Below are 16,249 nucleotides of genomic sequence, written 5' to 3'. Positions count from 1 at the left end.
AATTATTTATAAATATAGTAATCATTACATTTATTGTGTATATTTATACAACAAAAATAACTACTAAATTTATTTTGAAGACTTGTCATAAATAGAATGACGTGTGTAGTGATAAAATGCAGCACATTTTATTGTAATTATTGTGAATTTGTCATTTATATTATCAGCACTTGTGCTTTAAATTACACCCATAATACACCATGGACCAAGAGTCTTAAAAGAACAAAATCACTTTCACCAACAATACATATATCTCCAAAAATGTGTCTTAATTTTAACAAAAATTGTCTGTAATTTTGTAATGTTTGCCATTCTGTACGTCCAATGCAGAGATGCAACTATAAATACAAACTGTTCAATATTATTGTATGGTTTATGTCAAATTTTAAATGTGTGAGTGTCCAAAACCCATCAATAAGCATCAGGATATTTACTAGCATTTCAAGTGTTAGCAAAAAAGTAATTATATATTAAAGGAACAGATTATTTTTATTACAAAATAATGAAAATATTTAGGGCCTGTCATGCAATTTAGTTTTAGATGCAATTTACAGATAGATCATTGTTCTCACCATTGATGTCACTTTTTGTAAAGAATATTTATAACACTTGTAAAATTTTATTTTGAGTCTCATTTAGGTAGCTACAAACTTACATGATGGTCCTTCAAAGTAAAATGCAAGTTTATACACTCTGACCCACAGACCACTCCTTATATTGTATCTAAAACACTTAATATACAGTTCATTCACCCAAAAGCAGATAGTGTATAGTGTTGCTAGGTTTTTAGTGTTCAGACACGTTGTTTGCGAGAAGACCAACCTGGGGCGTAACTAGACTTCACTGGGCCCTATGTCAAAGGTTGTGTTGGACCCTCCATTTCAACAGCACCCTTTTTGGCAGTTTGCAAACAACAGAGGCTGAGCCAGTAGCCACTTATGAGCAAGAGGAACTGCTTCTCTGTAACTGTTAGAACCCTCTCAGCTTGGTTAGTCCACACAAAGAGGGCATACACAGGGGCTAGACATGTTGCCTTTGTTACCTGGACCCCACCAGTCACTCCTGTGGCCCTGCCACTAGTGACTGCAGGGTCAGATAGGACATCTAGAGGTGTTGGCCCAGTTTCAATTGAGACCTCTGAGATCCCTGTAGTTACACATGTGTATGTACTGATGCATTGTTACTGCATACTGTTGTGAGTTCTTTTTGTTCTCTTATTTCTAGATAAATATGCCTGTGAAATTATTCATTTAAAATCACCAAAATTATGTAATATTTTATACACATGTATTTTAACTTGGTACACATTTATTTATTTTTCCCAAATTGCTATTTGGGGCCTGTTTTCAAATGCTCTGGAAATAAATTATATTTTAATATGAAATCATTGTGAATTTTATTTCACTGAAAAAATATAATTTCAGAGTTATATTATGTATACATGTTTCTCTATCTATCTATCTATCTATTATATATCTATCATATATATCTATCTATCATCATTGTATCATAACATTTATCTGATCTCTTAGTCAGTGCAAAATAAGGGTCTATATTTAAAACACTAATTTGAATTGGTAATAAAACATTAACAAGAGGAAAAATCCCAACAAGATTCTTTCTTTAATGTTTCCTACCCACACACTACCCTTTTAATTAATTAGAACATCCATTTTAAATGGGAGTCAAATCTGTTGTTTTAAGGGACATGAAACCCAAAATTGTCCTTTGATAATTCAGACACAGCATACAATTTTTTTAAAAAAATTCTAATTTACTTTTGTTATCAATGTTGCTTTGTTTTTATGGTATTGTGTTGGGAGCACTATAGGGCAGCAAAGACTGCTGCTTCCTAGTGCTCTTCCAAATGTATAAAATTGCAGAAAGTATTATTGCAGAACTGCTGCTATACAGTGCTCTAGACACATGCTTGATCCTTATAATATCTACCTACTTTTAAACAAAGGATACCAAGAAAAAAAAATCAAATATGAATCATTAAAGAACATTTTTGGTTTCATGTTCCTTTAAATTAACCTATTGTTTAAAATACATTTCAAATACGTACTAAAATGTATAGTATTCTTATGTTAAAATAATTTCATTGTATATAATCTTCTCCTTTACATATCATGCAGCTTTTAATGCTGCAGGCAGTAGGCTAAGTTATCACGTCATGGTGCCTAGGAGCGATGCTTAAGTGGTGATCCCAAAGTCTGAGGGCCGTTAAATCTGGGAGCCGGACCTTGGTAATAATAAAGACCCTGGATAGCGGTGTGATATTGAACACACTACACTGTTTGGAGAACACACCCTGTAATGGTAGGGTCACAGCTGACAGGAGCTATGAGCAGACTGTCTGGATAACCAATGCTGAAAAGGACCAGCTGTGATCGATAGAAGCTGTGAGCAGAGAAGCTCTAAACAGGCAGATGAAGTATGGTGCCGTGAGTACTAGGCAACTGTCCCAGTGTTATTATATCTGCACTATGGGGATATGATGCCATTCCTAGTAGGGTTGCACTGATACTGATACTAGTATCAGTATCGGTGCTGATACCAAGTATTTGAATGAGTACTTGTACTCATGCTAATGCACCGATACTTTAACCGATACCTCCAATTCCTACCCATACACCATCTTGTGACGTTTTTCGAACTGCATGTTCCCATTTCATTTTAAGCTGGAGTGGAGACTTAACTATCAAAAATTTCACTTCTGTTCTGCCAATACAAAGTGCTGTTATTTGTATTATTGTACATCTGAGCAATGCTCCAAAAGCTGCTACTTTACAGCTGGAAGCCTACCTGGGAGAGATCACTGTACCTCATTTAGACAAACCCCTGAAGTACTGGGCAGTTAATAAACTGATATTTAATGGCCCAAAAATATCTTTCTGACCCATGCAGTAGTGTGAAAAGTTAAAGACTGTTCAGCTTAGCGTCAAACGTCCTTACTGATAGCATAAACAGACTTATAGCTGAACATGCAGAGATGCTTCTGTTCCTTAATAAGAACTTGCCACTAACTTTTGAAAAATTATTCTAATTGCTAGATTGCCTGTTATACTGCTGGTTCTCATCTTGCACAATTATGCTCAAAACATACTGTACTCTGAGGAACATCCTTTGCCAGGGCTGGACTGGGAATAAAAGCAGCCCTGGAAAAATATGAAGACCAGCCCTATTTTCTGTTGAATCAGTAGAATGCAAATGCCCCATTTTTCACAAAGGGGATTACTGGGATACTCCTTCCACAATATTATTTTTAGAATTAAATTATATTACGTTGTATTAAGTACAAATGTCAGATTGATGAGTTATATAGGCACCCTACAACCCAATTGCATCCAGTAATCACCCATTTAAATTGTAGCTTTCCAGCCCCAGCTGCTGCAGCTGTTATTTATTGTTGTTATTATTAATATATGTTATTGTAATATTTTTATTTATAAACATGTTGTGTGAACTTTGTGACAACAAGCAAATAAAACTGTTTAATTATTTCAAAATGTCTTTTGAGATACAGTTCATAATTATAAAGAAGTGATCTTAAATCATTTGTCTGTATTGTGCTTGGTAAACTGTCATGACATAAAAAAAAGAATCGGTAATTGGTATCGGTGAGTATTTGAAAAAAGTATCGGTACTTAAAAATGGTATTGGTGCAACCCTAATTCCTAGCTATTGTTGTATTGTGGTGCTAACTGATAGGGGACTTTAATTTACATTAAAGTGAATGCGTGTGCTTCTAGGAATTTACACATATTCCCTGTAGCCCGTAGAAGGCAATTTGCTGAGCAAAGGAAAATGTATGTTACTGATACACAAGCTGCACATAGAGATATTTGTATGGAATGGTCTGAATAGTCAAGGAAGTTTGTTTTTCTTAACAAAATATTGTGAACCTACATAGTTGATTGAGAGCTTCCATAAATTATCACATGTGTCCACATACAGGGACTCAGTTATAAACTATCCATGTGAGGAAACCTATATGGGCAATCACCTTTGAGGGTTTTAAGATGTCCCTTTATATTTTATATATATATTATATATATATATATATATATATATATATATATATATATATATATATATATATATATATATATATATATATATATATATATAATTCTCCTCTGGGGATCTAATTAATATAAAATAAAAATAAAACCTTCTAAGCTACATCTTTCTGGTGCATAAACATAACTATATATAAAGATTGATAGATAGATAGATAGATAGATAGATAGATAGATAGATAGATAGATCAGGTATGTATATAACTATATACAACTCTTGAAAAAATTAAGAGACCACTACAAAATTATCAGTTTCTTTGGTTTTAATATTTTTAGGTAAGTGTTTGAGTAAAATAAACATTTTTGTTTTATTCTATAAACTATTGACAACATTTCTCCCAAATTCCAAATAAAAATATTATCATTTAGAGTATGTATTTGCAGAAAATGACAACTGGTAAAAATAACAAAAAAGATGCAGTGGTTTCAGACCTCGAAAAATGCAAAGAAAACAAGTTCATATATATTTTTAAACAACACAATAATAATGTTTTACTTGAATGTAATGTTATGTATTCATAAGTACCTTCTGGGTTTAGTGCTGTAGGTCTATGTAGTGTTGGGTTAGCGTGCAAGCTCCATTGAAGCCCATGGGTAGAAGAAGTTAACGCAGTTGCAATATTCAAAGCTCGAAAGTTAGCACGCATCGGGTTTTACTCTCATGCTTTTTACTTTCAACTTATAATAGCACACTAATCCACCCACATTAGAAGTTTGCAAGTGAAAAAACATATTTAACTTGCCACTTGTAATCTGTCCCATAGCATTTTTCTAAAATCCCTACAGTTTGTGTCAAAATCATGCTTGTTTATTATTACCATTATTGCCAAACATAAACCTGTGATCAAACCATATATTTGTATGTGCTTTAAATTAAACAGCACTAGCTATTTAAAATAAAAATGAGCAAGGGACGTGCAGTCAGGGGAGGCAGGTAAGGCACTGTCTTGCCTGTTATGGCAAGAGATATAAATCAATTACAAATTGAAAATAGGAAAAAAAAATTATATGCTATTAGCTGATTTTGTGACTGACTGAAATTGACAGTTGGGCTGGTGATCCTTTACCACTGTAGTAACTGACTGTTGCACAATGGAGAGAGGCAGACCTGCTTGTTGCATCTCTCCATTGCACAACAGTTATTACAGTGGTAATAGAAGTGCCAGCCCCACTGTCAATTTCAGTTAGTCATGCAATCATAATCAGCCAATCAGAAAAAAACACAATTGAGGCAGCTCTCCTGGCCTGTGTCTGGATTCACAGCAGGACAGGTGACAGGAAGAAGCAGAGAGAAGAGCTGCTAATGTGTTCAGACTAGCCCACATCCACAATAAGTGCCAGGGATTCTGGGTGTCAGATTGAACTGTGTGTCAGAGTAGACAGAGTGTGAGACTGAGAGCCACCTGCTTGACACTTCCAGCTTTTTAGCCAGCAAGCGCCCTCAGCCTAGCCTGCTGCAGTGCAGTCACAGTGAGTGCGGTACTGATTAAGAACCGGAGGAGTGATCAACTGTCTGGAGGAGCCTACCTGGGTCTGAGTTACGAGGAATGCTTGATGTTAGCCAAAAGGATGAAGACAGGCAAGTCTGGTCCTATACATAAAAATGTAATTATACTCCAGGGTAAGAGAAGGTTAGAGTGTTTAATGTTTGCTGCCTTCTTTTCACTGTTGTCTCTAAGAGTTACAGTGTTGTAAAACTGGACATCTGGCAAACCGAGCAAATAAGATTTGCCTCACACAAGTAAAAGGGTGCAGTGTGAGGGAGTTTAGCTGAGCGGTTGTTCTAGTTCCTCTCTGATCATTAAAGTGGTGATGCAGGCAAAAAATCACACCTGCAACTTTAAGGCTGCTTAACTGTAATGGATATAATAAGCCCTTCTCTGCTCGGAGATCACACTATTTTACTTGCTGCTTTTAACTTTTTTAAAGATTAAATCCATCTGTACTATTAACACTGGCATTGCAGCAGGGGGGCAGGGGATATCAGCCCCCTCTATAGGATAGTTTTCACACTTCCATTTCCCACCATATAAATCCCTGTGGTGTTTCACACTCTGACAGTTACCGTGCAGGCAGTGAGATAGGCTCAACTTTAGTTCAAGCATATAATGTTGTGTGTTGTGTGCAATCAATGAGATTGTACTCAATGAGAGGTATAATAAAAACCCATTTATTTAGTCTGTATTTGACAAACAAATATATATAGTTAGTTAAAAAGGGACATTAAGAAATCCAATTGGATAGGATCCTTGAAATAAAATAACCCAAAACGATCCTTTAAACAAAATCTCACGACAAAAGTCTAGTGGTAATTAGTTCAACCTCCACAGACACTCATGAATTAATATGGTGTACAGATCGTCATTAACACAAAACTGGTTCTTACAGTATACTATACAGATGTGTATACTTAGTCGTTCTTGCAGAGTCCAGTGTGTCTTAATCTCTCACAAAGAAAGATTGCAGGTTGTTCTGTCTAGGAGAATGCAAAACAAACAGCTCCGGTATGGGTCTCTGTGCTCCCGGACTGCAAGACTGTATGTGACGTCACTTGCTGTGTAGCTCCGCCCTTACGTATTTCGTGAAGCTCTCTTCACTTCGTCAGAGGGTAATAACGACTTTTGTTGTGAGATTTCGTTTAAAGGATCGTTTTGGGTCATTTTATTTCAAGGATCCTATCCAATTGGATTTCTTAATGTCCCTTTTTCACTAACTATATATATTTGTTTGTCAAAGACTGACTAAATAAATGGGTTTTTATTATACCTCTCATTGAGTACAATCTCACTGATTCCTAACTGGATTACAAGTGTTTCATCTCTAACAAAGCATTTATAACAAAGTTTTTCATCTTTAATACAGTGGGGATAAATTATCCTAACCTAACTTAGTATACTATACACCTCATATTGATAAGAATCAATCAGGTGAGCACCAATAATCACACATTGATATAACTAAGTGGTTAACAAACTACACTATGATGTTGTTCTGTTCTTTTGTTTTTTAAACTGCTTCCTATATTCCTCTGGCTTATGGCATTGCATCGTCTACTTGAAAGCGCTGTCTTAACACTTCAACTCCATTTTGTATATATATATATATATATATATATATATATATATATAAAGAGAGAGAGAGAGTTGAACCAGCACTACACAATCAATATCTAATTAATTAATGGTGGCGGTGGGTGGTGCAGAATTACCTCTTAATCACCACTTGCCAGTGCAAGAGAATCCAAAAATAGTAATAATTAAAAAAAAAAATATTTTTAGTGATTCTTAACCAGCACAGGGGTATAAGAAACATGAATTCAGACTAAGACAGAATGAAACAAGATAACCTGTAATATACACAAAATAGAATACATTTAATAAACACCAAATAATACATTAAATGGCAACATTTGAATTATTCAGAGTCCCAAAGATAAGGATCATATATGAAAAAATGTCCTATAAGCAAATATACCCTAAATAGCCTCTAAATGTCGGGTCACAATTTGGTTTTCAACCTAGAACGTTAGTTCAAGCATATAATGTCGGGCGCAAATACGCCATTATTAAACCCATTCTTTAGGCATAGGGATCAGTGAATGACAAATTGTAATCCAAGTTCAGTGATCCTGGAGAGAAATAGGGTGTGGAAGTATAATTACCGCAAACTCAGATGATGGCTTAAGTAAGTCAGTAAATTAGGGGAAGCTCTCCCAAGAAATTGCTTAGGGCTGTGCTAGGTCCATAGATCACCTTTGATACCCTTTCAGGTATCATACAGACCTCCCCTATGTCAGCGTCCTGCAAAGCCAATCATATTCAAAGAAAAGAAAAGCGGTACCTCTTCTATAATGATCAACCCTTCCATTTTCAAAGATCCAGGTAATGCGTTCAGTGGCTTGAGAGGTAATTAATGGTATTCCACGTCTCTTTCACTATGAGTATCGGCTTGTTGGATAGTTGGATCCCGGATCCGTTTGGGTAGTATTCCCCTTTGGAGCTCCAAAGTAAGTCCGGAGGTGGACAGTTGTAACCCCTCCGACTTTCCAAAGCACATCAGAATTAGAGAATGAAACTTCTAATAAAATAGGTTTCAGTAATCTGAGACCTAAATCACAATATATGCCAGCCCTATCCTCTACACCAATGGTACATAATTTTGTAAAAATGGTAGAAAAAGATATCAATTTTCTAAACAAAGATAGTGGTTTTATAGACAATCTAAATAGGGAACAAAGGTCAGCCTTGAAGGATTTAAAAGAGAACCAATCCATAACCATAAAACCATCTGACAAGGGGGAAACATGGTTATTTTGAAAACTATGGAATATGTAGATGAATGTACTAGACAATTAAATGATAAAAAAAACAATACAAACAACTTCAATCTGATCCCACAGAGGTATATAGTGAGAAAATTACCTTAATACTCCTAAAAGCTCTGGAAGATAATATCATTAACAAAAATGAATTTGAATTCTTGAAAGTGAAATTCCCAATCACACCTACCTTTTATACAGTACCAAAACTTCATAAGGGGAAAATTCCACCACTGGGTAGACCCATAGTCTCAGGCTTAGATTCACTTACTGAGAAAATTTCTCAGTATGTGGACTTCTGCCTCAGACCTTTTCTATTAAATCTCCCATTATACACTAAGGACACCATTGATGTATTGAAAAAAAATAGATAATGTTTCTGTAAAAGACAAAACCCTGTTAGTGGCCATCGATGTGGAGTCTTTGTATTCCTCAATCCCTCACTAATTAGGGATTGAGGCTTGCAAATACTTCTTAGAACAGTAAGGCAGTTCATGTAAGAAACATACCAGATTTGTGCTAGAGTTATTATCTTTTATTTTAGAGCACAGTTTTTTTTATGTTCAATGGAAAATTGTATGAACAGATATTAGGGACTGCCATGGGAACATGCTGTGCCCCACTAATGCTTGTCTGTACTTTAGAAGATGGGAATAGAATTGTATCCTGGACTGTAAATTTAACAAAGAAAATTCTATAGCTCTCTGTCTACTGTTCATAGACGATATATTTCTAATTTGGGAAGATTCTGAGGAAAATCTTGATAAATTTATAAAAAGTTTAAATATAAATAATTGGAATCTAAAATTCATGTTTTCCCATAGTACAGACAACATAACTTTTCTAGGCCTAAATATCAGAAGAATTGCTAGTAAATTACAGACTACTACACATAGAAAACCTACAGCAGGGAATACCTTACTTTCGTACAATAGCCATCACCGTCAAAATCTAATAAATAACATCCCCTATGGTCAGTACCTAAGATTAAAAATAAATTGTTCTGAAGAAACACAATTCAAATCAGAATCCAGGGACCTGGAAAATGTCAGGAAAATGTCAGGTTTATAACAACTTACAATAACAAATGGAAGGATATTAGACATATTTTGAAAAAACATTGGCATATTCTCCAAGCTGAACCCTCTATTGCCAAAATAGCGGATACTGTACTGTCTATAACACCAAGAAGAGTTACAAACATAAAATATAATCTGGTTAGGAGACACTTTGATTCAAAAGTAAAAACCACTTGGTTAGATAAATGGAGGGCAAAAAGTAGAAACTACAAATGTAGCCACTGTTCAGTATGTGAGAATATGGCAACAGATAATAAATTCATTGATAAATATGGAATTTGACACAAGATTAAAGGACATATATATTGTGGGAGCGAAGGTGTGGTTTATATGTTATTCTGCAAATGCCCAATGCACTACATAGGAAAAATTTATAGAGAACTTAGGGAACAAATTAAGGAACACAAAAGAGACATAAAAAATTATAATATTAAATTAAGCACAATGGCTAAACACTTTCAAGAGTTCCATAATAGCAATAAGAATCTGCTGAATTTTAGAGGCCAAGAAACTGTGAGTCGACCTTTCCCTGGGCATATAAGGGGAATACTTCCACCAGAGAAGAAAACAGGACTTGACTGGGAGTATTACACTACATCACATCGCTGACCAGTTATCCCTGTGGTCTTAACAGGTGAGCGGATCATTTTTTGCTATGTTGATACTATTCATTGTTTCACTCATCTGGGTATATTTGTATTCCTACATGCACATGAGGATTTCCACTTTGAAGGCGCTGTTATAAACACCCTTTTACAGTCAACAAAAACTTTTTTCTCACTAATTAGGAAGTGAGATACTCATAAAAACAGCCACAAATAGGATCTCGTGTAGTGACTCATTCTCCAAGTCTCCTATTTCAGGCACCATACCAAAACCCAACCCACTATATATATATATATATATATATATATATATATATATATATATATATATATATATTCATTAAGATATATCGGTATAAATATATATTTAACAAAAAATAATCATAGATCTATAGAAATATATATATATATATATATATATATATATATATATATATATATAAAGGAGCATTGACTGCAATGTTAAGAACATTGGAAAATCAAATATTTATAACTACCTTAAGTTTAGCGCAGTATGTCTAATATGGTGTATGATTAGCACACGAGCGATAAGGTTTTTTTTCTGTCAGCTCCATTGAAGTCTATGGGGAGAAGAAGTTACTGCAGTAGCGATATTGGAAGTCCAGAAGCGTGCATTGGCTTTCACTCACGCGCAAACAATTTACCTTTAACATGTAATACATATGCATTAATAGTTTACTTAGAGCGGTGGACAAGTTTCACTCCTGCGAAGCTCCTGCCCAGCATCGCTGCAAGTGAGCAGCATAAGCTGCTTGTGCAATGTTGCCCCCTGTTCATGCGTGGCCAATTGTGCACAAGCAGTAGGTGTCAGTCATCCATATACAATCAGGATGATTTAATTTAGCCACACGTTAGGTGATGGAGAGGCTAAGTAGTGGTCTTAAGGCCACAGCTACTTAACTAGTGTTTCAGACCCCAAAGCTGCATCAGCAACTTAATAAATGGGGCCCTTTGAGTTTAATATTTTTGTAATTGTGTTTTCCTGTTATTTGCATATCCCACCAGTCAAGTAGAATGGATAATAATGGAAAATAATATTCTTTCTAATCTAAGTAGTTACCAGACTAATCTCAATAGTTTACTAGTAAAAAAAAGAAAGAACTACTAGAACAAAAAAGTTCAGCCTACTCATTATAAAGAAAGGTAAGGCCAAATTTCATTTGCATCTATTGCAGTTTATTACTAGTCCAGGACTATTTACACAGAAATTTCCAGCAAATTATATAACTAATATTGTATCTATTCTCAATCAAGTACATCTTTATGGCTTGCTTTTAGTGCCTAAAGGTTGACACTGAGAAATTGAGATTTAAACAATTTCATGTGTGACACCAAAATATAATTCCACCACAGAAACAGAAATGTTGTCCTTAAGATTCAGTATTAGTAACCAAGCAAATTATGGCAATTATTTAGCTATATTCAGTTCAGCAACTCTGATAAAGAATGCTGCATTGAGATATTTAGCATTAGCATACAATTATTTTTTATATTTTCAACAATTTATTTTTGTTTATTTGCCTTTCATAATCTTTAAAATGAATATTAAGAAACACATCTTACCTCTGAAGGAACATTTTTGATCAGAGAATCATTTCCAGGAACGGAATCGTCTGTGTCAATAAGATTGTCTATTGGAACATTCTGGATTGGTTTAAGATGGGCAAATTCATTTTGGCTTGATTCAAGTGCTACACAAACATTGTATGAGTATGGGAGTGGCAATGTTCCATCACTAAACTGAGTGGGATATGTGAGGCCAACTTGAGGAAACATATCCCTAGTCAGAGTTCCAAAAGGAGTTGAAGTGCTTGCTTTCCTGTATTTAGAAATAACTGTAGCTATTACTGTCAAAATGAATAAAAGAGAAATCACAGCTATTGATATTACTAAGAACAAGGTTATATTTGATTGTGTTTCTAAATTACCAGGTTGGCTACTTATCTCTGGAAGAACTTGTTGATATGTTTCTCCCATAACAAACTTTACAGTAACTGTAGCAGAAAGAGGAGGTTCACCATTGTCTTTTACCATAACTATAACCTTTTGCCTTAAAGAATCTGTATCATGGAGACTTTGTGCTAACTTAATTTCACCTGTGTTCTGTCCAATGATAAAGGAGGCTGGTTCTGGAATTTGTAGAAAGTGATAAGAGAGCCAAGCATTGTGTCCTGAGTCAGCATCCACTGCAATCACTTTGGTGATTAGATAACCTTTCTCAGATGTGTGAGGAATAAACTCAACTAATGCTGGTTCATCAGTGTCTGTTGATGGGTAGAGAAACTTTGGAGCATTGTCATTCCTGTCCACGATACATATCCTGACTGTGGCATTGCTGCTTAAAGGAGGAGATCCACTGTCTTTAGCCATTACTCTGAACTGAATTTCTCTTAACTGTTCATAATCAAATGAGCGTTGTGCATAAATAATTCCAGTTGCTGAGTTTATGGAAATATATGATGATATGGGTATGTTCTCAATATCTATATTAAGAATGGAGAATATTATTCTGGCATTCTCATTATTATCAAAATCTGAAGCATGCACTCTGTGTATTGAAGTTCCAGCTAAGTTATTTTCCATCACATAGGCCACATAATTTGTTTTATCAAAAACTGGGGGGTTGTCATTTATATCTGATATTGCTAACTGAATTGTTTTGTTTGAAAACAAGGGGGGAGAGCCTCCATCTTCAGCTTTTACAATAATATTGTAATTAGATGTTGTTTCTCTGTCCATGGGCTGTGTAGTTACAAGTTTGTAATAACCTACAGATGAAGACAATAATTTAAATGGAAGTTCACCAAAAAGTTGACATATCACTTCACCATTTTTTCCTGAGTCCAAATCATGAACATTAATTATGGCCACAAGTGTACCAGGTAAGGAGTCCTCTGGAATAGGTGTAGTCAGAGATTTAGTTATTATTTTAGGAGCATTGTCATTGATATCAATAATCTGAATTGAAACTGTGCAATGTCCCACTAAACCACCACCATCTTTAGCTTCCACCATCATCTCATACATTTTTGTAACTTCAAAGTCCAGCTCTCCCTTTGTTCTAATAACTCCACTTTGAGAATCTAAAGTAAACGTTTCCATAGCATTTTTAGCAATGTGACTGAATGAATATGTAATTTCTGCATTTGTACCTTCATCTGCATCCGTAGCATTAAGCTGGAGGACAAGAAAACCATTTGGTATATTTTCATTTAGAGTTACTTGATATTTTTCTTGGCTGAATGCAGGAAAATTATCATTGACATCATGAACTATGACCCGTATTTGAGCAGTTCCAGATTTTACAGGTGTGCCTCCATCATAAGCAGTGAGAATTAAATTATAGATACTTTGCTCCTCACGATCTAAAGGCTTTTCTAAAACAAGTTCAGGATATTTTATTCCATTAGCTCTAGTTTTTTCTCCCAGTGTGAAATGTTGGTTAAAGCTGAGTTTGTAGCTCTGAACAGAATTAATACCTAGGTCTGGATCCTGTGCATTCCCTAAAATAAAATGTGTTCCAGGAGAAGAAAATTCACCAATTTCTATATCAAATAAATCCTTAGAGAAACTAGGTGCATTGTCATTTATATCTTGAATTTCAACTCTTACATGGAAAATATTCACAGGGTTTTCAACCAATATTTCCAAATTTAAAAAGCATTTCTGCTCTGTCCTGCATATTACTTCCCTGTCTATTCTATCAATTACAAATATGTTCCCATTTTCAAAGTTGATATTAAAATATTGCTTTTCTGTCTGAGAAGATATCTGCAATTTTCTATATAATAATTCTGTATTGTCTATACCCAAATCATTAGCAACATTACCTACTATAGAACCCTTTTTCATTTCTTCATAAATTGAGTACTGGAGATGATCAGATGCAGCTTCACAAAGAAAAAAACAATAGAATAATATTACTTGCAATGCCATTGTCTTCTATGGAATCTGATACTCTTCAGAACCTTCTGCAAATAGTCCCTTTTAATGATTTACTTTGAAATTCCCAAAATGTTGATAATCCAAATTGCAAAGAGAGTGAAGATGTTGCCCTGATTTCAGCACTGCTTAAGCATTCTAAACATTTGCAGCATGAGATATTCAGCAACACTTTCTTATTGGCCAACAGTGCCACACTGAGTCTGAACTGCAGAACTGCAGAAATATGGCTTTATTTACTTTGGGGGGGTTGTCTTTTTTTTTTCTTAAACAAAATTGTAACAAATGTGATTAGAGATTTAAAAATACTATTCTGATCATTTATATATCTAGTAAACATTACATGTATTATGTATAATGTTTCAAGGAGGATAACTATGTGAGAAACATACATGGTACACAGAATGTTTTTTTTATTGCCATAAGTAAAATAATGTGTAGTGATAACATAGCATATTTTATTGTAATTAATGTGCATTTGATGTGTATATTATCTGCACTCACACTTTAAAATACACTTTAGCACCCATAATATGCCATTAGAGAATGTTTGTTAAAACAAATAGCAAAATCAGTTTTAACAGCATTACAGTTAATATATCTCCAAAAATGGGTTTAGATTAAAATTTTCTTCCCAAGAGCCAGATTACAAGTGGAGCCCTAAATATCGCTTGCATGCAAGCAATATTAGTGCTCCATTTTGTAATACTAGTGCATGATAATGTGTGCTGGTATTACAAGTTAATCGCAATGAGAACGCGAGCTTGCATTTGCATTGCAAGGAAGCATCGCGTTCATGAAAGCACACTTCCATAGGCTCCTATGGGAACCTAGTACTGATCCCATCACAGATGGCACCAGAACCTTGCACAGCAAAGAGGTAATTAGCACAGCAATGGGCAGTATGACTATGTAAATATATATGTATGTGTTAATATGTGTATTTGATCATACATGTGATATCGTAACTTTACAACAGTTACAAATGGAAGCCCAAACAGAGTCAGGTGAAGTAAATATAGGTCCAGTCCTTAAGAAAAAATCTAAATTATATCCAATACATAAAAGGGGTAATGTAATAGAAACATTTTATAATAGGATAGAAAATTATTTAATTAAACTTAAAGAAAGTCATCCAAAAATTAAATCCAATTTAACGGGGCCTGAAAAGAAAGCTCTTTATACTCTTCAAAAAAATACAGACTTGGTGATTAAAAGAGCTGATAACGGAGGATTGGTGGTTGTAATGGATCACCTCCAATATATCAATGAAGGCTTAAGACAACTTGAAAATACATCAGACTATGCTATCCTCAAAGGAGACCCTACTAGTCATTTTAAGGAAGAACTAAGACAGATTTTGGATGATGGTGTTGAGCAGGGGTGTATTGATATTAAAACAACTGAATATCTATATGTGGAACATCCCAAAACACCCCTGTTCCACCATCTTCCAAAAGTTCATAAGTCTTTAGACAATGTGAAAGGTAGACCGATAGTAAGTGGAGTAGATTCCATTCTAGGGAATCTATCTGAGTGGATGGATATAGTTTTACAACCATTGGTAACCTCCCTCCCTCCCTTCATACCTCAAATATACAAAGCATGTGCTAGATGTAGTGAATACACGTAAATGGTCAGAGCAGTCTAGCTGGCTCACAGTGGATGCTGTATCACAATATTCAAGTATTCCCCACCTTAAAGGTACGGAAGCTGTATGTTTTTTCTTACCAACTTCTCAGATTATACAGATACTTTTAAACTATATGTGATTAAGGTTTTGGGCTTTCTGCTGACTCATAATTTCTTTCATTTTGAGGGAGTTTACTATCTTCAAAGATGTGGCACAGCTATGGGAGCTAAATTTGCTCCCTCTTTTGCTAACCTTTTTTTAGGTTGGTGGGAGTTTGGCCACATCTTTGGAGATAGTAACCCCTATAGGAAGAATATCTCTTTATACAGGACATACATTGATGATCTCTTGTTTATCTGGGAAGGTTCAAAAGAGGATGTAGAACATTTTATTGATTATCTTAACAACAACCAAATAGGTTTGAAATTCACATTTGAACATAATATCACTAAAATTAATTTTCTGGATATTTCTCTAAAAGGAAATAATACAGGGGTAATAGAATCCACCGTTTATCTTAAACCAATTTCAGGTAATTCGTTACTTTTGGGAACTAGCTGTCACCC

At 34.7% G+C, this 16,249-nt stretch overlaps 1 protein-coding gene across 1 annotated transcript; it reads right to left on the bottom strand.

Moving 5' to 3' along the window:
* Positions 1-850: 850 nt before the first annotated feature.
* Positions 851-14,067, bottom strand: LOC128664819 (protocadherin gamma-B5-like). The gene is made up of 3 exons (XM_053719622.1): positions 11,672-14,067; positions 5,613-5,676; positions 851-1,146 (listed from the first exon to the last, which is right to left on the bottom strand). The coding sequence occupies exons 1-3, from the start codon at positions 14,042-14,044 to the stop codon at positions 851-853; spliced, it is 2,733 nt and encodes a 910-aa protein (XP_053575597.1). The 5' UTR covers positions 14,045-14,067.
* Between the last annotated feature and the right edge of the window lie 2,182 nt (positions 14,068-16,249).

Source organism: Bombina bombina, chromosome 6, assembly GCF_027579735.1.
Source record: "Bombina bombina isolate aBomBom1 chromosome 6, aBomBom1.pri, whole genome shotgun sequence".
Lineage (NCBI taxonomy): Eukaryota > Metazoa > Chordata > Amphibia > Anura > Bombinatoridae > Bombina > Bombina bombina.
Note: the sequence above shows the minus strand (reverse complement) of the source record. Positions and strands in the feature narration are given on the sequence as shown.